This window comes from Balaenoptera physalus (assembly GCF_965194825.1).
Source record: "Balaenoptera physalus genome assembly, chromosome: 4".
Classification (NCBI taxonomy): Eukaryota; Metazoa; Chordata; class Mammalia; order Artiodactyla; family Balaenopteridae; genus Balaenoptera; species Balaenoptera physalus.
Genome location: NC_138891.1, coordinates 130934101 through 130961423, shown reverse-complemented (window position 1 = coordinate 130961423; position 27323 = coordinate 130934101). Strand labels below are relative to the sequence as shown.

Below are 27323 nucleotides of genomic sequence, written 5' to 3'. Positions count from 1 at the left end.
GGGTCTTCATCTTCATTTGGTTCCTTACCTTCATTTGAGGAACTCTCAAATTCCTGTTTTTTTCCCTCACACACTGACTTGGCTGGGACAATTTAGAAAAAAATAAGATGGTCAGGGGTGGGAGGGGCCACTTAACTTCTCTCCCTTGAGCCTAAATTAGTTTCTTAGTTTTGCTCTTTCTAACCCTTCCATGGCCCATTAAATTTTTAAGAGAAGTCATGCTCAGCTCAGCTTAACTAATAGAAAGAGAGAGAAGCATTGACCTTAGGAAAAAATGGGAAGTGGGGAGCGGTGAAGGGAGAGAAAGAGCAGAGAAGGAAGAGGAATGGAAGAAGGAAAAAAGTAGGGATTCCTCCTCTGGAAACCATGGAACCCAGGCCTCCAGCAGTTGTCTATATGGAGAACCCCAAAGACTTGAAATGTCTTATTGACAAGCTCACACCTACAGAACTAAAATAATAATAATAGTAGTAATAATAATAATAATACATGTGTCATTATGTATGTGTCCTTCTACTCCTCTGTCAGAGACACTGAAACTTAATTTTGTAAAACTGCAGCTATAGGGAGGAGAGAGGAAGTGGCTAATGCTGAAAGAGTCTGCTTCTGTGTGAGGTCTGACACTTGTTAATAGCTTTCTCCTGTTTCTATCATATTTCACTTTCTTGGCACTTCCCCACTCTTGTATATATCTCACTTCACTATAGGTTTTTGGTATTTGTCAGCAACCTTCTCTAAAGAAAAAAAGGAGATAGTGGTAGGGTGTTGAGCTAATGACACCATTTATAATGCTTGCTTGGTGAAGGAATGAAAGGAAATAACCCACAAAATGACAAAACACAGTTACTTACACACCATCTAAGCACATAACAAAAACACTTAATATTCTCTTAAACTCAGATATATCCAGCTTTATGTAAAAGACAACCTTATACCAAAGAAACAATTCTGAGGTGAGCAGGCAGTTCTACAAGTGCCAAATCCCTTTTTTACTCTCATTATCCATGTGTAATAATACTTATTTCTGAGGCATGATTGAGTGTTCAGGGCACTTTCACTGCATTATATCATTTCCTTTATGGAGCAGTCTTCCAAGATAATCAAGGCAGCAGTCTTAACTAATATTTAGAGATGAAGTACATCAGAAATAATCTGGTGAAGTAAATATATTTATATTTATATTTATAATGAATCAAATACCTGAGTTTGTTAAAGACAAGGCTTTGTGATTTTGAATAATCTGGTCAAAATGTGTGACCTCTCTGTTTATTTTTTCATTTATAAAAACAGGAACACTACTTCCTACGTGGATTATTATAAGACTTAAATGAAATATTAATAGTGAAAGAGCTATTTCATAGTAACTTTCTTCCTGGTACTTAAAAACCTTTCCCAAAGAGGAAATAGGTGGACCAAGATTCAAAATTCAGAACTTCCGATTCCAATTCAGGTATTTGTTCTAGCCTGCCTTATACAGATTAATGGTGCTCACATCTAAGCCTGTGGTTAACTTTTCCCCTAAACAGCTGCAGGCTGAACATCTTAAGATACTTTGGTCTTCATAAGCATGGTGATTCTGAATACGACACAGTCCATCTTCATGAGGGTTCTCACCATGTTCTTGCAAAGATAAACAAGTAAACAAATAATTGCTATTAATTACTGTGGAAGCCCTAACATCAAAGAGTTTCTGGTCTTAAGTAGGGGCTATTCCAATTGTGGGTCAGCTAGTTTGTGGCAGTAAACCCGCCATATGTCCACCTTCTTCTGGTGACAAAGTGTCTATTGTGTGAGCTAACCACTTCACTGTTGCGCATCTACTAACACTTCTGAGAGAAATTGAAAGTCCCCCTACCCTAGGACCTACTTACCATTGTCTGAAAAAAGAAAAAGACAAAATCAAAGAGCAGAATTCTTCCTAAGGTTAATTTCAGAATAAATATCCAATATGATTCCATAGGAAATATTAACATGGTCACATAATATTCACCCCTGGTTTCTCAAAGAACAGAGAAATAATCTTCACATGCATCTCATCTCATCAGTCTATAAAAGCCAGAGACATTTCCAAAAGGAGCCAAAATAGTTGAATACAAACATCTTAGCTTTTGAAAACTGACATTAGTTAGTTATTTAGGAAAAAAGTCAGTTTAGAAAGAAATTGTGGGAGCTTCAAGATGGCGGAAGTGTTAGACGCGGAGACCACCTTCCTCCCCACAAATACATCAGAAATACATCTGCATGTGGAAAAACTCCTACAGAACACCTACTGAATGCTGCCAGAAGACCTCAGACCTTCCAAAAGGCAAGAAACTCCCCAGGTACCTCGGTAGGGCAAAAGAAAAAACAGAGACAAAAGAATAGGGATGGGACCTGCACCTCTGGGAGGGAGCTGTGAAGGAGGAAGGGTTTCCACACACTAGAAGCCCCTTCGTGGGCGGAGACTGCGGGTGGCTGACGGGGGAAGTTTCGGAGCCACGGAGGAGAGCGCAGCCACAGGGGTGCGGAGGGCAAAGCGGAGAGATTCCCGCACAGAGGCTCGGCGCCGAGCAGCACTCACCAGCCCGAGAGGCTTGTCTGCTCACCTGCCGGGGCGGGCGGGGTTGGGAGCTGAGGCTTGGGCTTCTGTCGGATCCCAGGGAGAGGCCTGGGGTTGGCGGCGTGAACACAGCCTGAAGGGGTTAGTGCACCACAGCTAGCCGGGAGGGAGTCCGGGAAAAAGTCTGGACCTGCCTAAGAGGCAAGAGACCATTGTTTTGGGGTGTGCGAGGAGAGGGGATTCAGAGCGCCACCTAAACAAACTCCAGAGATGGGCGCGAGCCACGACTATCAGCACGGACAACAGAGATGGGTATGAGACACTAAGGCTGCTGCTGCCGCCACCAAGAAGCCTGTGTGCGAGCACAGGTCACCGTCCACACCTCCCCTCCCGGGAGCCTGTGCAGCCCACCACTGCCAGGGTCCCGTGATCCAGGGACAACTTCCCCGGGAGAACACACGGCGTGCCTCAGGCTGGTGCAACGTCACACCGGCCTCTGCCGCTGCAGGCTCGCCCCACCTCCGTACCCCTCCCTCCTCCCGGCCTGAGTGAGCCAGAGCCCCCGAAGCAGCTGATCCTTTAACCCCGTCCTCTCTGAGCGAAGAACAGATGCCCTCAGGCGACCTACACACAGAGGCGGGTCCAAATCCAAAGCTGAAACCTGGGAGCTGTGTGAACAAAGAAGAGAAAGGGAAATCTCTCACAGCAGCCTCAGGAGCAGCAGATTAAATCTCCACAGTCAACTTGATGTACCCTGCATCTGTGGAACACTTGAATAGACAACGAATCATACCAAATTAAGAAGGTAGACGTTGAGAGCAATGATATTTTTTTTTTTCACTTTTTCTCTTTTTGTGAGGGTGTATGTGTATGCTTCTGTGTGTGATTTTGTCTGTATAGCTTTGCTTTTACCATTTGTACTAGGGTTCTGTAGGTCTTTTTTTTTTTTTTTTTCTTTAAGTGTAGGTTTTAGCACTTGCTATCATTGGTGGAATTGTTTTTTGGTTTGGTTGCTCTCTTCGTTCTTTCTATCTTTCTTTTTTTTTTATTTTTAATTTGTTTTCATTACTTAAAAATTTTTTTCTTAATAATTATTTTTTATTTTAATAACTTTTTTGTTTTATTTTACTTTATTTTATTATATCTTTCTCTTTATTTCTTTCTTTTTTTTCTCCCTTTTATTCTGAGCCATGTGGATGACAGGCTCTTGGTGCTCCAGCCAGGCATCAGGGCTGTGCCTCTGAGGTGGGAGAGCCAAGTTCAGGACACTGGTCCACAAGAGACCTCCCAGCTCCATGTAATATCAAATGGCGAAAATCTCCCAGAGATCTCCATCTCAATGCCAAAACCAGCTCCACTCAAAGACCAGCAAGCTACAGTGCAGGACACCCTGTGCCAAACAACTAGCAAAACAGGAACATAACCCCATCCATTAGCACAGAGGCTGCCTACAATCATAATAAGGTCACAGACACCCCAAAACATAGCACTAGATGTGGACCTGCACACCAGAAAGACAAGATCCAGCCTCATCCACAAGAACACAGGCACTAGTCCCCTACACCAGGAACCCTACACAATGCACTGAACCAAACTTAGGCCCAGAGGACAGAAACCAAAAACAACGGGAATTATGAACCTGCAGCCTGTGAAAAGGAGATGCGAAACACAGTAAGTGAAGCAAAATGAGAAGACAGAGAAACATACAGCAGATGAAGGAGCAAGGCAAAAACCCACCAGACCTACCAAATGAAGAGGAAATATGCAGTTTACCTGAAAAAGAATGATGATAGTAAAGATAGTAAAGATGATCCAAAATCTCGGAAATAGAATGGAGAAAATACAAGAAACGTTTAACAAGGACCTAGAAGAACTAAAGAGCAAACAAACAGTGATGAACAACACAATAAATGAAATTAAAAATTATCTAGAGGACATCAATAGCAGAATAACTGAAGCAGAAGAACGGATAAGTGACCTGGAAGATAAAATAGTGGAAATAACTACCACAGAACAGAAAAGAAAAAGGAATGAAAAGAATTGAAGACAGCCTCAGAGACCTCTGGGACAACATTAAACACACCAACATTAGAATTATAGGGGTCCCAGAAGAAGAAGAGAAAAAGAAAAGGACTGAGAAAATATTTGAAGAAATTATAGTTGAAAAATTCCCTAATATGGGAAAGGAAGTAGTTAATCAAGTCCAGGAAGCACAGAGAGTCCCATACAGGATAAATCCAAGGAGGAACATGCCAAGACACATATTAATCAAACTATCAGAAATTAAATACAAAGAAAAAATATTAAAAGCAGCAAGAGAAAAACAACAAATAATACACAAGTGAATCCCAATAAGGTTAACTGCTGAACTTTCAGTAGAAACTTTGCAAGCCAGAAGGAAGTGGCAGGACATATTTAAAGTGATGAAGGGGAAAAACGTACAACCCAGATTACTCTACTCAGCAAGGATCTCATTCAGATTTGACGGACATTAAAACTTTTACAGACAAGCAAAAGCTAAGAGAATTCAGCACCACCAAACCAGCTTTACAACCAATGCTAAAGGAAATTCTCTAGGTAGGAAACACAAGAGAAGGAAAAGACCTACAAAAACAAACCCAAAACAATTAAGAAAATGGTAATAGGAACTTACATATCGATAAGTACTTTAAATGTAAATGGATTAAATGCTCCAAACAAAAGACATAGATTGGCTGAATGGATACAGAAACAAGACCCATATATATGCTATCTACAAGAGACCCACTTCAGACCTAGGGACACATACAGACTGAAAGTGAGGGGATGGAAAAAGATATTCCATGCAAATGGAAATCAAAAGAAAGTGGGAGTAGCAATACTCATATCAGACAAAATAGGCTTTAAAACAAAGACTTTTAAACAAAGACTTTAAAACTTTACAAGAGACAAAGAAGGACACTACATAATGATTTAGGGATCAATCCAAGAAGAAGATATAGCAATTGTAAATATTTATGCACCCAACATAGGAGCACCTCAATACATAAGGCAAGTACTAACAGCCATAAAAGGGGAAATCAACAGTAACACAACCATAGTAGGAGACTTAAACACCTCACTTTCACCAATGGACAGATCATCCAAAATGAAAATAAATAAGGAAACACAAGCTTTAAATGATACATTAAACAAGATGGACTTAATTGATATTTATAGGACATTCCACCCAAAAACAACAGAATACACATTCTTCTAAAGTGCTCATGGAATATTCTCCAGGATAGATCATATCTTGGGTCACAAATCAACCCTTGGTAAATTTAAGAAAATTGAAATCATATCAAGTATCTTTTTCGACCACAACGCTTTGAGACTAGATACCAATTACAGGAAAAAATCTGTAAAAATTACAAACACATGAAGGCTAAACAATACAGTACTTAATAACCAAGAGATCAATGAAGAAATCAAAGAGGAAATCAAAAATACCTAGAAACAAATGACAATGAAAACAACACGACCCAAAACATATGGGATGTAGCAAAAGCAGTTCTAAGAGGGAAGTTTATAAGAATACAATCCTACCTTAAGAAACAAGAAACGTCTCAAATAAACAACCTAATCTTACACCTAAAGCAATTAGAGAAAGAAAAACAACAACAACCAAAAAAAACCCCAAGGTTAGCAGAAGAAAAGAAATCATAAAGATCAGATAAGAAATAAACAAAAAAGAAATGCAGGAAACGATAACAAAGATCAGTAAAATTAAGAGCTGATTCTTTGAGAATATAAACAAAATTGATAAACCATTAGCCAGACTCATCAAGAAGAAAAGGGAGAAGACTCAAATCAATAGAAATAGAAATGAAAAAGGAAAAGTAACTGACATAGCAGAACTACAAAGGATCATCAGAGATTACTACAAACAACTATATGTCAATAAAATGGACAACCTGGAAGAAATGGACAAATTCTTAGAAATGCACAACCTTCCGAGACTGAACCAGAAAAAAATAGAAAATATGAACAGACCAATCACAAGCACTGAAATGAAACTGTGATTAAAAACCTCCCAACAAACAAAAGCCCAGGACCAGATGGTTTCACAGGCAAATTCTATCAAACATTTAGAGAAGGGCTAACACCTACCCTTCTCAAACTCTTCCAAAATATAGCAGAGGGAGGAACACTCCCAAACTCATTCTACGAGGCCACCATCACCCTGATACCAAAACCAGACAAAGATGTCACAAAAATAGAAAACTACAGGCCAATATCACTGATGAACACAGAGGCAAAAATCCTCAACAGAATACTAGCAAACAGAATCCAACAGCACATTAAAAGGATCATACAACATGAACAAGTGGGGTTTATCCCAGGAATGCAAGGATTCTTCAATATATGCAAATCAACCAATGTGATACACCACATAGATAAACTGAAGGAGAAAAATCACATGATCATTCAATAGATGCAGAGAAAGCTTTTGACACAAGTCAACAGCCGTTTATGATAAAAACCCTCAGGAAAGTAGGCATAGAGGGAACTTTCCTCAACATAATAAAGGCCATATATGACAAAATCACAGCCAACATTGTCCTGAATGTGGCAAAACAGAAAACATTTCCACTAACATCAGGAACAAGACAAGGTTGCCCACAATCACCACTATTATTCAACATAGTTTTAGAAGCTTTAGCCACAGCAATCAGAGAAAACAAAGAAATAAAAGGAATCAAATCAGAAAAGAAGAAGTAAAGCTGTCACTGTTTGCAGATGACATGATACTATACATAGAGAATCCTAAACATGCTACCAGAAAACTACTAGAGCTAATCAATGAATTTGGTAAAGTAGCAGGATACAAAATTAATGCACAGAAATCTCAAGCATTCCTATACACTAATGATGAAAAATCTGAAAGTGAAATTAAGAAAACACTCCCATTTACCATTGCAACAAAAAGAATAATATACCTAGGAATAAACCTACCTAAGGAGACAAAAGAACTGTATGCAGAAAATTATAAGATACTGATGAAAGAAATTAAAGATGATACAAATAGATGGAGAGATATACCATGTTCTTGGATTGGAAGAATCAACATGGTGAAAATGAGTATTCTACCCAAAGCAATCTACAGAATCAATGCAATCCCTATCAAACTACACATGGCATTCTTCACAGAACTCGAACAAAAAATTTCACAATTTGTATGGAAACACAAAAGACCCTGAGTAGCCAAAGCAATTTTTTTTTAAGACACCAATTGTACTTGAACATTTGTTATTTTTTTACTTTTATTTATTTTTTTTAAGTTATTTATTTTTTATTTTTGGCTGTGTTGGGTCTTCGTTTCTGTGGGAGGGCTTTCTCTAGTTGTGGCAAGCAGGGGCCACTCTTCATCGCGGTGTGCGGGCCTCTCACTACCGTGGCTTCTCTTGTTGCGGAGCACAGGCTCCAGACGTGCAGGCTCAGTAGCTGTGGCTCACAGGCCTAGTTGCTCCATGTCATGTGAGATCTTCCCAGACCAGAGCTCAAACCCGTGTCCCCTGCATTAGCAGGCAGATTCTCAACCACTGTACCACCAGGGAAGCCCCAAAGCAATCTTGAGAAAGAAAAATGGACCTGAAGGAATCAGGCTCCCTGACTTCAGACTATACTACAAAGTGACAGTAATCAAGACAGTATGGTACTGGCACAAAAACAGAAATATAGATCAATAGAACAGGATAGAAAGCCCAGAGATAAACCTACTCACATATGGGCACCTTATCTTTGATAAAGGAAGCAAGAATATACAGTGGAGAAAATACAGCCTCATCAATAAGTGGTGCTGGGATAACTGTACAGCTACATGTAAAAGAATGAAATTAGAACACTCCCTAACACCACACAAAGAAATAAACTCAAAATGGATTAAAGACCTAAATATAAGGCCAGATGCTATCAAACTCTTAGAGGAAAACATAGGCAGAACACAGTATGACATAAATCACAGCAAGATCCTTTTTTACCCACCTCCTAGAGAAATGGAAATAAAAACAAAAATAAACAAATGGGACCTAAGGAAACTTAAAACCTTTAGCACAGCAAAGGACACCAAAAATACAAGATAAAAAGGCAACTCTCAGAATGGGAGAAAATATTTGCCAATGAAGCCACTGACAAAGGATTCATCTCAAAAAATTACAAGCAACACATGCAGCTCAATATCAAAAAAACAAACAACCTTATCCAAAAATGGGCAGAAGACCTAAATAGACATTTCTCCAAAGAAAATACACAGATTGCCAACAAACACATGAAAGAATGCTCAACATCATTAATCATTAGAGAAATGCAAATCAAAGCTGCAATGAGATATCATCTCACACGTCAGAATGGCTACCATCAAAAAATCTACAAAAAATAAATGCTGGAGAGGATGTGGAGAAAATGGAACCCTCTTGCACTGTTGGTGGGAATGTAAATCGATGCATGTACTATGGAAAACAGTATGGAGGTTCCTTAAAAAACTAAAAATAGAACTACCATACGACCCAGCAATCCCACTACTGGGCATATACCCTGAAAAAAACATAATTCAAAAAGAGTCATGTACCACAATGTTCATTGCAGCATTATTTGCAATAGCAGGACATGGAAGCAATCTAAGTGTCCACCAGCAGATGAATAGATAAAGAAGATGTGGCACATATATACAATGGAGTATTACTCAGCCATAAATGGAAATGAAATTGAGTTATTTATATTGAGGTGGATTGACCTATAGTCTGTCATACTGAGTGAAATAAGTCAGAAAGAGAAAAACCAACACCATATGTTAACACATATATATGGAATCCAAAAAAAAAAAAAAAAAGTCATGAAGAACCACGGGCAAGACAGAAATAAAGACACAGACCTACTAGAGAGTGGACTTGAGGATACAGGGAAGGGAAAGGTAAGCTGGGACAAAGTGACACAGTGGCATACATATATATACACTACCAAACATAAAATAGATAGCTAGTGAGAAGCAGCCACATAGCACAGGGAGATCAGCTTGGTGCTTTGCGACCACTTAGAGGGGTGGCATAGGGAGGATGGGAGGGAGGGAGACTCAAGAGGGAAGCGATATGGGGACATATGTATATGTATAACTGATTCACTTTGTTATAAAGCAGAAACTAACACACCACTGTAAAGCAATTATACTCCAAAAAAGATGTTTAAAATAAATAAATAAATAACCATTAAAAACGTTAGAATTTTGCATATATTTTGACCCAACAATATATAATAAAAAATTTAAAAAAAGAAAGAAATTGCCCTTCCACCAAATAATTTTAACTTAAAAATTACAGATGATTATTTATTTATTATTCTTTCAAAATAGGATCAAAGTAAATTTTCTGAATGAGAGTCTGCCAATTCGAGTTCTTTTGCTTATAAAGAATAATCATAAATCATACCTGTACCTGTGATGTTTGTGACTTTCAGTCTCAGATTTCTCTTTGTTTTTTTTTTTTAACATCTTTATTGGAGTATAATTGCTTTACAATGGTGTGTTAGTTTCTGCTTTATAACAAAGTGAATCAGTTATACATATACATATATCTCCATATCTCTTCCCTCTAACATCTCCCTCCCTCCCACCTTCCCTATCCCACCCCTATAGGTGATCACAAAGCACCGAGCTGATCTCCTTGTTTTAGGCGGCTGCTTCCCACTAGCTATCTATTTTACATTTGGTAGTGTATATATGTCCATGCCACTGTCTCACTTTGTCCCAGCTTACCCTTCCCCCTCCACATATCCTCAAGTCCATTCTCTAGTAGGTCTGCATCGTTATTCCCGTCTTGCCCCTACGTTCTTCGTGATCATTTCTTTTTTTTTTTTTTTAGATTCCGTATATATGTGTTAGCATACGGTTTTTGTTTTTCTCTTTCTGACTTACTTCACTCGGTATGGCAGACTTTAGGTCCATCCACATCACTACAAATAACTCAATTTCGTTTCTTTTTATGGCTGAGTAATATTCCATTGTATATACGTGCCACATCTTCTTTATCCATTCATCTGTTGATGGACAGTTAGGTTGCTTCCATGTCCTGGCTATTGTAAATAGAGCTGCAATAAACATTGTGGTACATGACTCTTTTTGAATTATGGTTTTCTCTTGGTATATGCCCAGTAATGGGATTGCTGGCTCGTATGGTAGTTCTATTTTTAGTTTTTTTAAGGAACCTCCATACTGTTCTCCATAGTGGCTGTATCAATTTACATTCCCACCAACAGTGCAAGAGGGTTCCTTTTTCTCCACACCTTCTTCAGCATTTATTATTTGTAGATTTTTTGATGATGGCCATTCTGACAAGTGTGAGGTGATACCTTATTGTAGCTTTGATTTGCAATTCTCTAATGATTAATGATGTTGAGCATTCTTTCATGTGTTTGTTGGCAATCTGTATATCTTCTTTGGAGAAATGTCTATTTAGGTCTTCTGCCCATTTTTGGATAGGGTTGTTTGTTTTTTTGATATTGAGCTGCATGAGCGGCTTGTAAATTTTGGGGATTAATCCTTTGTCAGTTTCTTCATTTGCAAATATTTTCTCCCATTCTGAGGGTTGTCCTTTTTTCTTGTTTATGGTTTCCTTTGCTGTGCAAAAGCTTTTAAGTTTCATTAGGTCCCATTTGTTTATTTTTGTTTTTATTTCCATTTCTCTAGGAGGTGGGTCAAAAAGGATCTTGCTGTGATTTATGTCATAGAGTGTTCTGCCTATGTGTTCCTCTAAGAGTTTTCTAGTATCTGGCCTTAAATTTAGGTCTTTAATCTATTTTGAGTTTATTTTTGTGTATGGTCTTAGGGAGTGTTCTAATTTCATTCTTTTACATGCTGCTGTCCAGTTAATCGAGCACCACTTATTGAAGAAGCTGTATTTTCTCCACTGTATATTCTTGCCTCCTTTATCAAAATTAAGGTTCCCATGTGTGTGTGGGTTTACCTCTAGGCTTTCTATCCTGTTCCATTGATCTATATTTCTGTTTTTGTGCCAGTACCATACTGTCTTGATTGCTGTAGCTTTGTAGTATAGTTTGAAGTCAGGGAGCCTGATTCCTCCAGCTCCGTTTTTCTTTCTCAAGATTGCTTTGGCTATTCGGAGTCTTTTGTGCTTTCATACAAATTGTGAAATTTTTTGTTCTCGTTCTGTGAAAAATGCCATGGGTAGTTTGATAGGGATTGCATTGAATCTGTAGATTGCTTTGGCTACTAGAGTCATTTTCACAATGTTGATTCTTCCAATCCAAGAACATGGTATATCTCTCCATCTATTTGTATCATCTTTAATTTCTTTCATCAGTGTCTTATAATTTTCTGCATACAGGTCTTTTGTCTCCTTAGTTAGGCTTATTCCTAAATATTTTATTCTTTTTGTTGCAATGGTAAATGGGAGTGTTTTCTTAATTTCACTTTCAGAATTTTCATCATTAGTGTATGGGAATGCAAGAGATTTCTGTGAATTAATTTTGTATGCTGCACTTTACCAAATTCATTGATTAGCTCTAGTAGTTTTCTGGTAGCATCTTTAGGATTCTCTATGTATAATATCATGTCATCTGCAAACAGTGAAAGCTTTACTTCTTCTTTTCCGATTTGGATTCCTTTTATTTCTTTTTCATCTCTAATTGCTGTAGCTAAAACTTGCAAATCTCTGTTGAATAATAGTGGTGAGAGTGGGCAACTTGTCTTGTTCCTGACCTTAGTGGAAATGGTTTCATCTTTTCACCATTGAGAACGATGTTGGCTGTGTGTTTGTCATCTACGGCCTTTATTATGTTTTCGTAAGTTCCCTCTATGCCTACTTTCTGGAGGTTTTTTTATCATACATGGGTGTAGAATTTTGTCAAAAGCTTTTTCTGCATCTATTGAGATGATCATATGGTTTTTCTCCTTCAGTTTGTTAATATGGTGTATCACATTGATTGATTTGCATATATTGAAGAATCCTTGCATTCCTGGGATAAACCCTACTTGATCATGTTGTATGATCCTTTTAATGTGGTGTTGGATTTTGTTCACTAGTGCTTTGTTGAGGATTTTTGCATCTATGTTCATCAGTGATATTGGCCTGTAGTTTTCTTTCTTTGTGTCATCTTTGTCTGGTGTTGGTATCAGGGTGATGGTGGCCTCACAGAATGAGTTTGGGAGTGTTCCTCCCTCTGCTGTATTTTAGAAGAATTTGAGAAGGATAGGTGTTAACTCCTCTCTAAATGTTTGATAGAATTTGCCTGTGAAGCCATCTGGTCCTGGGCTTTTGTTTGTTGGAAGATTTTTAATCACATTTTCAATTGCAGTGCTTGTGATTGGTCTGTTCATATTTTCTATTTCTTCCTGTTTCAGTCTCAGATGATTGTGCATTTCTAAGAATTTGTCCATTTCTTCCAGGTTGTCCATTTTATTGGCATATAGTTGCCTGTAGTAATCTCTCATGATCCTTTGTATTACTGCAGTATCATTTGTTAATTCTCCATTTTCATTTGTAATTCTATTGATTTGAGTGTTCTCCCTTTATTTCTTGATGAGTGTGGCTAATGTCAATTTTCTTTATCTTTTCAAAAACCAGCTTTTAGCTTTACTGAGCTTTGCTATCATTTCCTTCATTTCTTTCTGATCTGATCTTTATGATTTCTTTCCTTCTGCTAACTTTGTGGTTTTTTTGTTCTTCTTTCTCTAATTGCTTTAGGTGTAAGGTTAAGTTGTTTATCTGAGATGTTTCTTGTTTCTTAATGTAGGATTGTGTTGCTATAAACTTCCCTCTAGAACTGCTTTAGCTGCATCCCATAGGTTTTGGGTTGTCCTGTTTCCATTGTCATTTGTTTCTAGGTATTTTTTTCATTTCCTCTTTGATTTCTTCAGGGATCTCTCGGTTATTAAGTGTTGTATTGTTTAGCCTCCATGTGTTGTTTTTTTACAAAAATTTTCCTGTAATTGATATCTAGTCTCATAGCATTGTGGTCCGAAAAGATAGTTGATATAATTTCAATTTTCTGGAATTTAGCAAGGCTTGTTTTGTGACCCAAGATATGATCTCTCCTGTAGAATTTTCCATGAGCACTTGAGAAGAATGTGTATTCTGTTGTTTTTGGATAGAATGTCCTATAAATATCAATTAAGTCCATATTGTTTAATGTATCATTTAAAGCTTGTGTTTCTTTATTTATTTATTTTGGATGATCTGTCCATTGGTGAAAGTGGGGTGTTAAAGTCCCCTACTACGATTGTGTTACTGTTGATTTCCCCTTTTATGGCTGTTAGTATTTGCCTTATGTATTGAGGTGCTCCTATGTTGGGTGCATAAATATTTACAATTTTTTATATTCTCTTGGATTGATCCCTTGATCATTATGTAATGTCCTTCTTTGTCTCTTGTAATAGTCTTTGTTTTAAAGTCTATTTTGTCTGGTATGAGAATTGCTACTCCCGTTTTGATTTCCATTTGCATGGAATATCTTTCTCCATCCCCTCACTTTCAGTCTGTATGTGTCCCTAGCTCTGAAATGGGTCTCTTGTAGACAGCATATACAAGTCTTGTTTTTCTATCCATTCAGCCAGTCTATGTCTTTTGGTTGGAGCATTTAATCCATTTACATTTAAGGTAATCATTGATATGTATGTTCCTATTACCATTTTCTTAATTGTTTTAGGTTTGTTATTGTAGGTCTTTTCCTTCTCTTGTGTTTCCTGCCTAGAGAAGTTCCTTTAGCATTTGTTGTAAAGCTAGTTTGGTGGTGCTGAACTCTCTCAGCTTTTGCTTGTCTGTAAAGGTTTTAATTTCTCCATCAAATCTGAATAAGATCCTTCCTGGGTAGAGTAATCTTGGTTGTAGTTTTTCCCCCTTCATCACTTTAAATATGTCCTGCCACTCCCTTCTACTTGCAGAGTTTCTGCTGAAAGTTCAGCTGGTTACCTTATGGGGATTCCCTTGTATGTTATTTGTTGTTTTTCCCTTGCTGCTTTTAATAGTTTTTCATTGTGTTTAATTTTTGATAGTTTGATTAATCTGTGTCTTGGTGTGCTTCTCCTTGGATTTATCCTGTATGGGACTCTCTATGCTTCCTGGTCTTGATTAACTATTTCCTTTCCCATATTAGGGAAGTTTTCAACTATAATCTATTCAAATATTTTCTCAATCTCTTTCTTTTTCTCTTCTTCTTCTGGGATCCCTATAATTCAAATGTTGGTGAGTTTAATCTTGTCTCAGAGGTCTCTGAGAATGTCCTCAATTCTTTTCATTCTTTTTTCTTTATTCTGCTCTGCAGTAATTATTTCCCTCTTTTATCTTCCAGGTCACTTATCCATTCTTCTGCCTCAGTTATTCTGCTATTGATCCCTTCTAGAGAATTTTTTATTTCATTTATTGTGTTGTTCATCACTGTTTGTTTGCTCTTTAGTTCTTCTATGTCCTTTTTAAACATTCTTGTATTTTCTCCATTCTATTTCCAAGATTTTAGAACATCTTTACTCTCATTATTCTGAATTATTTTTCAGGTAGACTGCCTATTTCCTCTTCATTTGTTACATCTGTTGGGTTTTTACCTTGCTCCTTCATCTGCTGTGTTCCTCTGTCTTCTCATTTTGCTTCACTTACTGTGTTTGGGGTCTCCTTTTTGCAGGCAGCAGGTTCATAGTTCCCATTGTTTTTGATGTCTGACCCCAGTGGCTAAGGTTGGTTCAGTGGATTGTGTAGGGTTCCTGGTGGAGGGAACTAGTGCCTGTGTTCTGGTGGAAGAGCCTGGATCTTGTCTTTCTGCTGTGCAGGTGTCTGGTGGTGTGTTTTGGAGTGTCTGTGGCCTTATTATTATTTTAGTCAGCCTCTCTGCTAATGGGTGGTGTTGTTTTCCTGTCTTGCTAGTTGTTAGGCATAGGGTGTCCAGGACTGGAGCTGGTCTGGTCTTTGAGTGGAGCTGGGTCTTGGCGTTGAGATGGAGATCTCTGGGAGATTTTCACCATTTGATATTACATGGAGCTGGGAGGTCTCTTGTGGACCAGTGTCCTGAACTTGACTCTGTCACCTCAGAGGCCTTGCCCTGACACTTGGCTGGAGCACCAAGAGCTTCTTTTCCACATGGCTTAGATAAAAGGGAGAAAAGAATGAAAGAAAGAAAGAAGATAAAATTTTAAAAAGTTATTAAAATACTAATAATTATTAAAAATTTTTTAAGTAATAAAGAAGAGAGCAACCAAACCAAACAACAAATCCAGCAATGATAACAAGCCCTAAAAGGTGTACAAAAAAACAAAAACAAAACAAAAAAAACCGGACAGAGAGAACCCTAGAACAAATGGTAAAAGCAAAGCTATACAGACAAAATCACACACAGAAACATCCACATACACACAAGAAGAGAAAAAGGGAAATCTATATATATATCGCTGCTCCCAAAGTCCACCTCCTCAATTTGGGATGATTCGTTGTCTATTCTGGTATTCCACAGATGTAGGGTACATCAAGTTGACTGTGGAGATTTAATCCACTGCTCCTGAGGCTGCTGGGAGAGATTTCCCTTTCTCTTCTTTGTTCGCACAGCTCCTGGGGTTCAGCTTTGGATTTGGACCCACCTCTGTGTGTAGGTCGCCTGAGGTCGTCTGTTCTTCGCTCAGACAGGACGGGGTTAAAGGAGCAGCTGATTAGGGGATCTGGCTCACTCAGGCCGGGGGGAGGGAGGGGTACGGCGGAGGCGGGGCGAGCCTGCGGCGTCAGAGGCGTCGTGACGTTGCAGCAGCCTGAGGCGCGCCATGCGTTCTCCCGGGGAAGTTGTCCCCGGATCACGGGACCCTGGCCGTGGTGGGCTGCACCGGCTCCCGGGAGGGGAGGTGTGGACAGTGACCTGTGCTCGCACACAGGCTTCTTGGTGGCGGCAGCAGCAGCCTTAGCGTCTCATGCCCGCCTCTGGGGTCCGCGCTGATAGCCGCGGCTCGCGCCCGTCTCTGGAGCTCGTTTAGGCGGTGCTCTGAATCCCCTCTCCTCGCGCACCAGGAAACAAAGAGGCAAGAAAAACTCTCTTGCCTCTTCGGCAGCTGCAGACTTTTTCCCGGACTCCCTCCTGGCTAGCTGTGCTGCACTAGCCCCCTTCAGGCTGTGTTCACGCAGCCAACCCCAGTCCTCTCCCTGCGATCCGGCCGAAGCCCAAGCCTCAGCTCCCAGCCCCACCCGCCCCGGCAGGTGAGCAGACAAGCCTCTTGGGCTGGTGAGTGCTGGTCGGCACCGATCCTCCGTGCAGGAATCTCTCCGCTTTGCCCTCCGCACCCCTGTGGCTGCTCTCTCCTCCGTGGCTCCGGAGCTTCTCCCCACCCACCCCCCCGTCTCCACCCGCGAAGGGGCTTCCTAGTGTGTGGAAACCTTTCCTCCTTCACAGCTACCTCCCAGAGGTGCAGGTCCCGTCCCTATTCTTTTGTCTCTTTTTTCTTTTGCCCTTCCCAGGTATGTGGGGAGTTTCTTGCCTTTTGGGAGGTCTGAGGTCTTCCTCCACCGTTCAGTAGGTGTTTGTTTTGTAGGAGTTGTTCCACATGTTGGTGTATTTCTGATGTATTTGTGGGGAGGAAGGTGATCTCCACGTCTTACTCTTCTGCCATCTTGAAGCTCCCGTGTCTTTTTTTTTTGGGTGGAGGGAAAACTTGAAGCACTCCCAAACCAATCTAACATATACAAGTTTGCTAAAAACCTACAACTGGCCTTAGGTAAGGAATCACTCAGTGGTGATAATAGATGAAAGTAATCTACTAGTTATAAGTATTCAGCATTCTATGGGCACCAATTCTAATGTTTTTTCAAAGAAAATGCGGTTTATTGATCAATCAAGGAGTAAGCTAAGCAGAGACCAGCTAACAGCCTCTATTGTATGTTCTGTGTCTGTTGATAATCCCAGGACAGCTCTTAAAGAACATTAAGAATTTGCAGTTAATAAGACTTAAGTTGCCTCTGTCAACAACAAAGCCAGAGCTGAATTCTCTGATGAGGCTTTAAGTGCTGATATTTTGTATTGTTGCTTGTGATGAAGTCCTCATTTTTAAGATATCAGAGGCTTAATGCATGTGTTTATTGAGTGGGGCAATTTATTTCTCCAGAGATAGGATACAGGTTTGCTTTGGGGCAGGACCAGTTTCTGAAAACAAAACAAAACAAATGAAAAACATAGTTTTTTGAATCTGCCCATGCACTTTGGAAAGTTCTAGCATATGACCCCAGAATTCTGAGCCACAAAGAAGAAGAGATATTTTCATTCTGAAAAAAACGCCTATATGACTCATTTTGACTCCACTCAACTCTGCATGATGCTTCTGGAGTCTAGAATGTCTGCTTCTGAATAGCAGGAGTTTCATTCTAAGGAAGGATGATCCTACCAGGATACAACTCAAATTGTGCCTAGGTCAACCACAGAGTGATTCATGTCCCAACTGTGGAAAATCATCCTCCACCATATTATCAGTCATACTTTACATGGTACTAAATATTTGGAGTACATTCGCCGTCTGATAGGTATTACACAGTCCAGTATTGGATTTGAAATCTTAAGCACACATATGAAATTTTATCTGCATCTGACACATGCTGATACACTTAACTTTTAACACTAGGTTTGGGATCTGTTCTGACCATTCTTGCTTTTATTCTTTTGGGCCTTTTGTTTGTATCATTTATATTCTTCTTTTTAAAAAATGCGCATGAATAACGTAACTAATGCTTCTCATGAATCTCTTTTGCTTCTGCAGGAGGAATTTTTGAAACTGTGGAAAATGAACCTGTTAATGTTGAAGAATTAGCGTTCAAGTTTGCAGTCACCAGCATTAACAGAAATCGAACCCTGATGCCTAACACCACATTAACCTATGACATTCAGAGAATTAACCTTTTTGATAGTTTTGAAGCCTCACGGAGAGGTAACTATTTTCACACTTTTAAAAGCTTCTTTGGGTGATATGTCTGCTCTACAAGTCAGCTTCTTTTTGCTACCTGCCCTTTTTCAAAGCAGACATCTCTGTGCAAATGGGTTTGCAGGAAATCTCGGTGCAAGATGTCACTGTCCAGCACAATCTGAACCATCCTAATGGATGTTGCCTAGCTCTGTTTTCTGGGCCTTTCTGATTAGCTTAGCCTTCAGTGCCCTCCACTCTATGATTAACTGGTTCAGCTGTGAATGGAAAATGTCAAGCTTGATCTGTTTTTCCTTCCTGAGGCTGAGATACCACCATGAAATTGTACAGTGCAGTCAAATAAAACTTTGTGGAAGGTCATACACACCGAGCATGTGGAAATGCCCACAACACACAGAATTCACGACCTGAATCTTAACAGGTTGTGAGCTACTGGGTTTACCTACCATCCTCTCAAATAATTTTTTAACCCCTTTCCACAAGGTCATAGAAATGTGAAGATTATAAATATTGAATCATTGTGTTGTACACCTGAAATGTTATAATGTTATATGTTGGTTATACCTCAATTTTAAAAAAGGAAAAAATTAAGAAAAAAGTTAATGGAACAGTACAAGCAATCAAGCAATCAATCAATCAAGCAAGCAAGGGACTTGGGGTCAAAAAAAATTAAACCTAGGAGAACAATCTCCGCATTTGATTCTCTTTTGCATCTGAACAGAAGACAAGTTCCTAAAAACTAATCTAATTTGTACGTAGGCTGCAAGGTTTGTCTGATGGAAAGAGTCATTGGAAGGGTGGGGCTTGTTTACACATCCTTCAGATACTTCCAAGACGACTCTTTGAAGCCACGTTTGACGTACTTGAAGTTTGGCCTCTAACTAGGGAGTTGTTGGACCTCCATACAGGAGTTTGTGTGGGTACATCACCCCAGAATAGGAGGGGCTCTTTCTCTCCTAGAGGAAAGCTTTGTCCATCAAACACACACAAGTAAATGGAATACAATGAATGCCATGTTCATGCTGATTTCTAAGTAACTAAATATTGATTGTTTCCACACAGAATTAACCCAGTTTGGATTGCAGGATGTGTTCACCTAGTAGACTCTTCTGCAAGATTCTTAGTGTCCTTTACAAATAAAATTGTTCTCCTGGGAGCACAGATGAAAATGGAATAGTATAATGCCTTTTTTTTTTAAATCTATGGCATGATCTTAGTATAAGAATATTTTCTTTTCAAAGATGGATGGAGTTGTAGGTACTATACAGCTCAGAGTTGTCTATGACAAATAATAAAATGTTATGTTTATACAGCACTTTAAAGTTTACAAGGCATCTTCACATAAATTATCTCTATGCGTTAGATCTCTATCTTCCTCTCTCTGTACGTCCCTTTCTCTGTCTCTGTCTGTCTCTGTTTCTCTCTCTGTTTCTGTCTCTCTCTCTCTCACACACACATTCACACAAAACATTGTTGAATAAATACCCCAGAAAGCCAACCACATTTAAAATCCAAAGAGTTTTTGTGACCTGAAGTACCTGCCATACTTGTAAATTAAACACCCCCAAAACTTCTTAAAACTGGTAATTTGCTGGCAAACAGAATTCAAAAGGACTGATTTTTTGTCAAGTAATATTAGCATCCCAGAGCTAAATATTAGCAGGATCTCAATCCACCGCCTACGCTAGATGAAATAATAGTTCATATACTTTCATGCCCTAACTTTTTCTTGCTAACCAATGAAAGCACATCCAGAAAATGAACTTCTGAGGACAGTTTTCACTTCTAGCATTTAATACAGAAAATTATGTCTTCATACCTCATGTGATAATTCAGTACCGAAGAGCACAGTGTCAGAAAGTTCCTTGTGAACATTTGCTGTCCCACAGATATTTGAAATATGGCTCTCAAATATTACTTATTAATTTTTCTCTTTAAGTCAAGTCAGATAATTTTGACAAAGCCATATAATTTTTCTACTTATTTTTATTTGTGTGATGGCATTATGATAAAAATTGACAATTTTATTTATAAATTTTGCTATTATTTAATTCAAATATTCAACTATTGTTTCTTGGCAGTTCCAAATCCCTTTAAACTAGAATTAAAATATAAATTTGAAATGTTTTTACATTTATGTTTAATGCCAGCATAAATTTATGCCAGCATAAAATGAGTAGGCACTATTTTACATTGTTATAGAAGATAATCTGTCCCAACATTTCTGGAAGGGAATTTGGTTTATACATATCAAGTGACTTAAATTATCAATACCCTTTAATTACAGATTTCAATCCACTCAAAGAAAATAATGTAAAATTTAGAGAAAAATATAAGAACTAAGATAAGTGTTTATAATAACCAAAAAATAGGAGCAGCTTAAATATTCAGTGTCATAGGACTAGTCAAATAAGTAATGGCATACTTATGGATTAGGCTATTCTATGACACTAAAACTATACTTTTGCAGAATTTGTGATGACTTAGGGGAAAGGGTGTACTTTTAGCATTAAATTTAGTGTTAAATACAGAAAGTAATGTATCAAACTGTATCTATATCGTGTTCAATTTTTTAATAAATTAGAACACCAAACTATGAATAGATATTATCCCAATGATGGAATTTCAGGGCCTTTTTTCTTCCTTACACTTTTCAATATTCTAAATTATCTCAATGTGTGTATATAATCTTATAATGCAAAAAATAAATAAACGTTAAAAATTAGTTTTTATGTACATATGTACTTGATTTTGTTTGGCTACATGTTGGCTGATATTGAAATAGAAAGAAGCCTGTCCTTGAGCTGGGTCCCTGGGCTCTGGTCAGTTCTGCCATTGTCCCGTGGCCCTGACTCATTTCATTGCCTATGACATTAGTGGGTTGGAGAAAATGTCTTCTAAGATCCCTTTAAGCTATGCTAATCTATTATTCTATAATTAATTAGCTATCAGTATCACTTAACATTCTTTAGCAATTTTTCAATACCCTGGACCTCCTTTCTGAGTTTTGGGAAGGACTGGAACTAAAGTACTCTGCAGCCACCCAGAGAGTCTTCTGAATTCTCTGACCCATTAATATCTTCATTGCCACATTGCCATATGACAGAACTTGATCTATATGACATTCACTTGGCAAATGGCTTAAAGAATAGCTCTAAGTGCTTCTGGGTAACGCCACACCAAGCAAGAGATTTAGACTCCATCTGACTATAAGTAATGAAGTGAGGACTCCCCCGGCAGTCCAGTGGTTAAGACTCAATGCTTCCAATGCAGGGGCTGGGAGTTCGATCCCTAGTCGGGGAACTAAGATCCCACATGCTGCATGGCGTGACCAAATTAAAAAGAAAAAAAAAAGTAATGAAATGAGACCAACAACTCATTTTTGTTTGCAGGGAATTGGACTTGTGATGTGTTGCTAATCATTTCTCCATTTACATCTCTAATATTTAGTATCTCAGGATATTGGAAGTTGGATGAAGCATATTTCCTCAGCATATAGATGGAGAGTGGATAATAGTTTCCAATAGAGAAAATAAGGAGGAACCATGAAAAGGAAGATTAAATTCACAGAACTCTCTCTTTCTCTCCCCTCTTCCCTGCTTTCCCTCTCCACCCCCTCCTTGTCTGTGGACATCAGCATGTGACCAGCTGGCACTTGGTGTGGCTGCTCTCTTTGGCCCTTCCCATAGCTCCTCTGTCAGTGCTGTGCAGTCTATTTGCAATGCTCTCGAAGTTCCACATATACAGACTCGCTGGAAACACCCTTCAGTGGACAACAAAGACCTGTTTTACGTCAACCTCTACCCAGATTATGCGGCGATCAGCAGGGCGGTCCTGGATCTGGTCCTCTACTACAACTGGAAAACAGTGACCGTGGTGTATGAAGACAGCACAGGTATGGGACTCACACAAGCCCTCACATGGCCATGTCTGGTCTGGAAAAAGGGAACCAGAATTTGCTACAGGCCTTGACTCATCAGGCAGAGTGCATGAACATGTTCTTTTATATGAAGCTAATTGAGTATTCTAATTAGGAAATGCCCTGTGTAGCTAATTCCTGTTCCTTTTGGTGAGTTGACCCTTTCTGATGACCCTTTCATCATCAAACTTAAGGTACTATTTTAAAAGAAATATCACCTTATTGATATATGTTATATTCCAATCTGAATATTAAAGATGTAATTTAATGTATCCAACTCTGTTAAGACTGTGACCACAACTCCATTCTTAAATAATGCAGAGAAAGTTTGAAATTGACCATGAAGTATGATTCCAATTCAATAAGTAGCTACATAAATGCCTTGAAAATTTTCTAAAGTACATACACAGAGGAATACAGTTAGAGGTTGTATCAATAAAATCTGACCATTTCATGGGAAAAGGACTAAGAACCCCAGTAATGAGCCCTTAGTGAAGCTTGCTTTGTTCTGCCTGCTTATTTTAGGATGAAGGACAGACATGGGGTGCTCAGCACCTCACTAGACATTTCTCTGACTCTCTCCCATTTGAAGTTTCTCTCACTGGCGCCTTCCGCCTTTGCCTCCTGTTTACATTTTGAGGTTTGTTGGAGTTCAAGACCCCTTTTATTCAGTTAAATTCTTCCAGTGACTCTTCATTGTCCACATAGGAAAGTCCAATTCTAATTTAAAGCTCTTCACCATCTAACCATTTTCATCTCCATTAACCCAGGCACCAGCCGCTCTACATCCCTGTACTCTCACATCATTTCTTAAATAACCCCAAGTCCATCCCTACTCTTTCTTTCTGAGGCTGTCCCCTCACTTTGGATAATCTTCCACATAACCCCCAAGGTGATAAGCTCCCTCATTCTCCATGATCACGCTCAAATATCATTTATTTTTAAAGCTCATGGAGACCACATTAAGAGTTAGTAGCACGTTGTAAATATAAGCATTATATCACATGCTTCAATTATCTGCTTAAATGTTTTTGAGACTAGGAATTCCAAAAAGTTGGAATTTTATCTTTTTATTTTTATAATCTGCTACCTAACACAGTACTGTTTACTTTCTGAATATTTTTTCTTCAAGAATTGAAATTAGCTCCTTTCCTTAATCTACACATTTGGTAATAAGACTAATAAAATTATCAGTGAAAATTAACAAAGCAAAGCACTTTTGAACTTTTTAATAGTATTTCATATTTTTCACTCGTTTCCACCAAGCACTAGCATTTACTGTTCCTCAGAGGATGAATAGTGAGCCTCCTCTATTTGGCACTAAATTCTGGTTCCATTTTAAACTGTCAGATAAAAGTGACTATTGTGATTGGAATTATACATTTATGTATTTTCTTATACTTCATCTCATTTGAGAAAGAAGTGAAGGTAGGTGATTGTATATATAATTTATAAATATTATATTCAAAACAGTCCTACTGGGAAGGATAAGCCACAGGCAGTCATATTTTTAGAGCTTCACTTGCTTGCTGTGAAGGAAGAAAATATATTATCAAATGAACTCCATAAGTATATTTAAAGAGCCTTAAGATATAGATTATATTATATATAGGTATGGTAAGGCCTTCCATGTTGTCTACCTTTGTAAATAGAGAATTCCATGAGTTAATAAAATAATACTATTTCTCATTATGTAGTACACTCTATAGCATAATTTTCTCTCACTATTTCTACCATTTCCAGCAATGCCGGGCCATGTAAAAGGAAAACAAATCAATGAATAATATTGAGGCATCTGGATTTAATTTAAGAAAGAGTTCAACTAAAGATGTGAGCATAATTGTATTTAGAAAAATTATAATTTGCAAAAGGATAACATAAAAGTTGATGTCCTAACCACCCTTTTGATTTCAAGTGAGCACCCATAGTTGACAGCAATTTTGCATAAGAGGAAATTCGAACTATCTTACCTTTTACAAGAAACTGAAATCTCCTTTCACCCCTGTTAAGTTCACCTTAACTCAGTTGCTCAATATATACTAGCTGAAATTGAAAATCCAAATGAGTTTGGATTTTGCCCATTAAGTTAGAGACGATTCATGTTAAAATGATTTTGCTCCCAAAGACATTAAAAATGTAAATGAATAATCAATTGCGCCATTAAATTGGAACCCAGAGAGTAAACAGGTCAACTGAGATCAATAAAAGCAGACATCTTTTGACTATGAGTAAGTTTAATACTGTTTGACTCAGGGTTTTGGTTGCAGTAATTATCAAGTCATAAAAAGAAAACTTACTAAACCTGAAGGAAAAGAAAGGACTTAGGTGTGCTCAGCACCTGCCCTTACACCAGAATTAACTACCCATTAAAGAGCACTTTACTGGGATTTGTTTAGGAATTTGTGAAATAACCTGAAGCCAGCGCAGATGTCTAAGGGACCAAATGGTCCGTGACTCCCATTGAAGTCAATGGGAGTACTGTGCATGTCTCTAAGGACAAAATCCAAATCACTAAATACTAGCAGGCAGAATTCTGTCCTCTGGAAGAGCAAATGTAGAAAGACCCTAGAGAACAGTCGGAGGGAGTTTTGCCTCACTTCATCTCTCTCTCTGGTGCCTGGATATTCTTCCCATCAGTCACCTACTTCTCTCTGACTCCCTCATTCAGAGGTGACCCTAGGCAATGCGAAATTGCTGCTCATTGCTCATCCCCTCTGCTTCATTAGACCCCTGGTGGAAGCCTGGCTTCTATCCCTTCACACACTTCAAAAAGAGCTGAGAAGCTGAGCACCAAATGCAGTGTGGAGAATATTCAACAGTTTCTGCTTTCTCAGGGCTAATCTTAGTGAAATGTAGCCATAGCTGATTTTGTAGAACAGGGACCAGCAAGCTTTTCTTTCAAAAGGGTTACATACTATATAGCTTAAGCTTCATGGTCCATAGTGTCTTGGTCACAACTATCCCACTCTGCTGAGGGAGCAAGAACACAGCCACAGGCAAAATATAAATGAACAAGTATGTTGTGTTCCAATAAACCTTTATTTACAACAAACAAGGAAGCCAGTGTGGTTGGTTCAGACTGAGAGGGGAAGGGTGGTGGGGTCAGAGAGGAGGGCCTTCATGATCATGGAGGGCTTTGTAGATTATTGGAAGAGCTTTGGTTCCTCAAGAAGTGGGAAGACATTGGAGAGTTTTCAGAAGAGGAGTGACATGATCAGATTTATACCATAAAAAGATCACTCTGGCCCTTGTATTAATAAAATGTCATAGAGAGGGAAGCATAAAATTAGAGGCTACTAGAGAAATCAAGGCAAGAGATGAAGGCGATAGCAACAGAGGAGTAAGAAATGGTCAGATTCTGGAAATATTTTGATGTTGAGCTGGAATAATTCTCTGAGGGGAGGAGGTTGGGTGAGAAAAATAGAGGAGTCAAAGATGACCCTAAGCTTTTTGGCCTGAGCCAAAGGATGGAGTTGCCATTGCCTGAGATGGGAAATGGATAAATGGACATAGTTTGGAGAAATAAGGCTATCAGGAGTTCAGTCATGAATATGTTAAGTTTGATTTTGCAATGTCTACTAGACATCCAAAAAGAGACAATGAGTAGGCAGTTAATATATGACTCTAGAGTTCAGGAATGTGGTGTAGGCTGGGGACACAAAATTGAGGGTCCTTAGCATATACATGGGACTAGATGAGGCCATCAGAGAAATGAGTTCCAGCCAGATGTGTTCATAACACATAGTACTTAAGAGAGTTTTTTTCATCCACCATTGCCTTAAATCATTTTTGTCAACACACCAGAGCCATGAGATTTATAAAATGCAACCTACCATAAAGAACTATTATCTGTCACTTACTTAAAACATAGTCTCAAAGCTTTACAATGAGGATTCATTTGAGATAAGATTAATATCCATAAAAATGTCAGTGATTGAAAGAAACATTAAATCCAGAAAAAAAAAAACCAAGAAAAATGACAACCACAAAAATCACAATAACTAAATTCTTGAAGTGCTGACTGATTGCCATGCATTGTTATAGTTATTTTATATAATTAACTCATTTAATATGCTCAATCACCCTGTAAATAAGTGCAATAGCTACTCTTTGGTCTATATTTAAATAGTGACTTAGATTTGTTATGCCTATTATATTTTCCTTCATTTCCCCATAGAAAATAGAAAGAATATATTGTTCAGAACCAAGAATCTTGACAGAGCCCTAAAATTTAGACTTAAAGAAAATTAAATATTTTGACATAGGCAATTAAGCCAAAATGTAAACAATCAGTGCCAAGTAAAAGAATAAGTGAATCGTTTCACCCTAGCAATCACAATTCACACCTCTCTGTTGTTATGATGACTCATGCTAGCCAAAACACTCTACTACATGCCCTCTGACAATTCCACCTGAAATAGTTGGAGAATGGAAAGTCCTTGGCACTCAGCACCAACAAGATAATACATTATAGTTCCCTTTCTTCTGCCCTTTCTCTTTTTTACCCTTCTTATTTACCCACTCCATTCCCCTGACCAGAACCCTATCAAATTTTCGGAGTTCTGCTCAGGAAACCAATCTTTAGATATTTCATGGTGGTTTATTATTTTTAGCTACCATTGATATTGGCCAGAATTTAGGACCAAAACATACTGGTAGAGCTAAATGCAACACAGTTAATCTCAAATATTTTTACTAGATTCTTCTATGAGGCTCTTTGCGATCAAGGAACACAATTTTTCTTTTGGGAAGTCTTTAGCCTTTTTTGATTCACTTTTGCAAAATCGTATGTATGGAGATCTGCACTTAAAAGTGCTGTATTTCCGCAGGTAATTCACTCACTTACCCATCTCCTTTTCTCAGTTCTGATTTTTTTCCTCCCCTCTGGAGGGTATATAGATCCCCTTAAGAATCCTATTAGATTTGGATACATTAATATACCAACAGGTTTGTGAAATGCC

The 27323-nt window shown here is 38.4% G+C and overlaps 1 protein-coding gene across 9 annotated transcripts in view; it reads left to right on the top strand.

The window, feature by feature from the left end:
• GRIK1 (glutamate ionotropic receptor kainate type subunit 1) overlaps positions 1-27323 on the top strand; it is a 428591-nt gene that overhangs the window by 245723 nt on the left and 155545 nt on the right. For 7 of the 9 annotated variants that reach the window (XM_082460380.1, XM_082460384.1, XM_082460385.1 and 4 more), the window contains exons 2-3: positions 18282-18449; positions 22081-22338. In XM_082460380.1, the coding sequence (XP_082316506.1) occupies positions 18282-18449; positions 22081-22338 (426 nt within the window). The remainder of the gene's footprint in view (positions 1-18281; positions 18450-22080; positions 22339-27323) is intronic. The other 2 variants (XM_082460382.1, XM_082460387.1) reach the window with 1 other exon arrangement.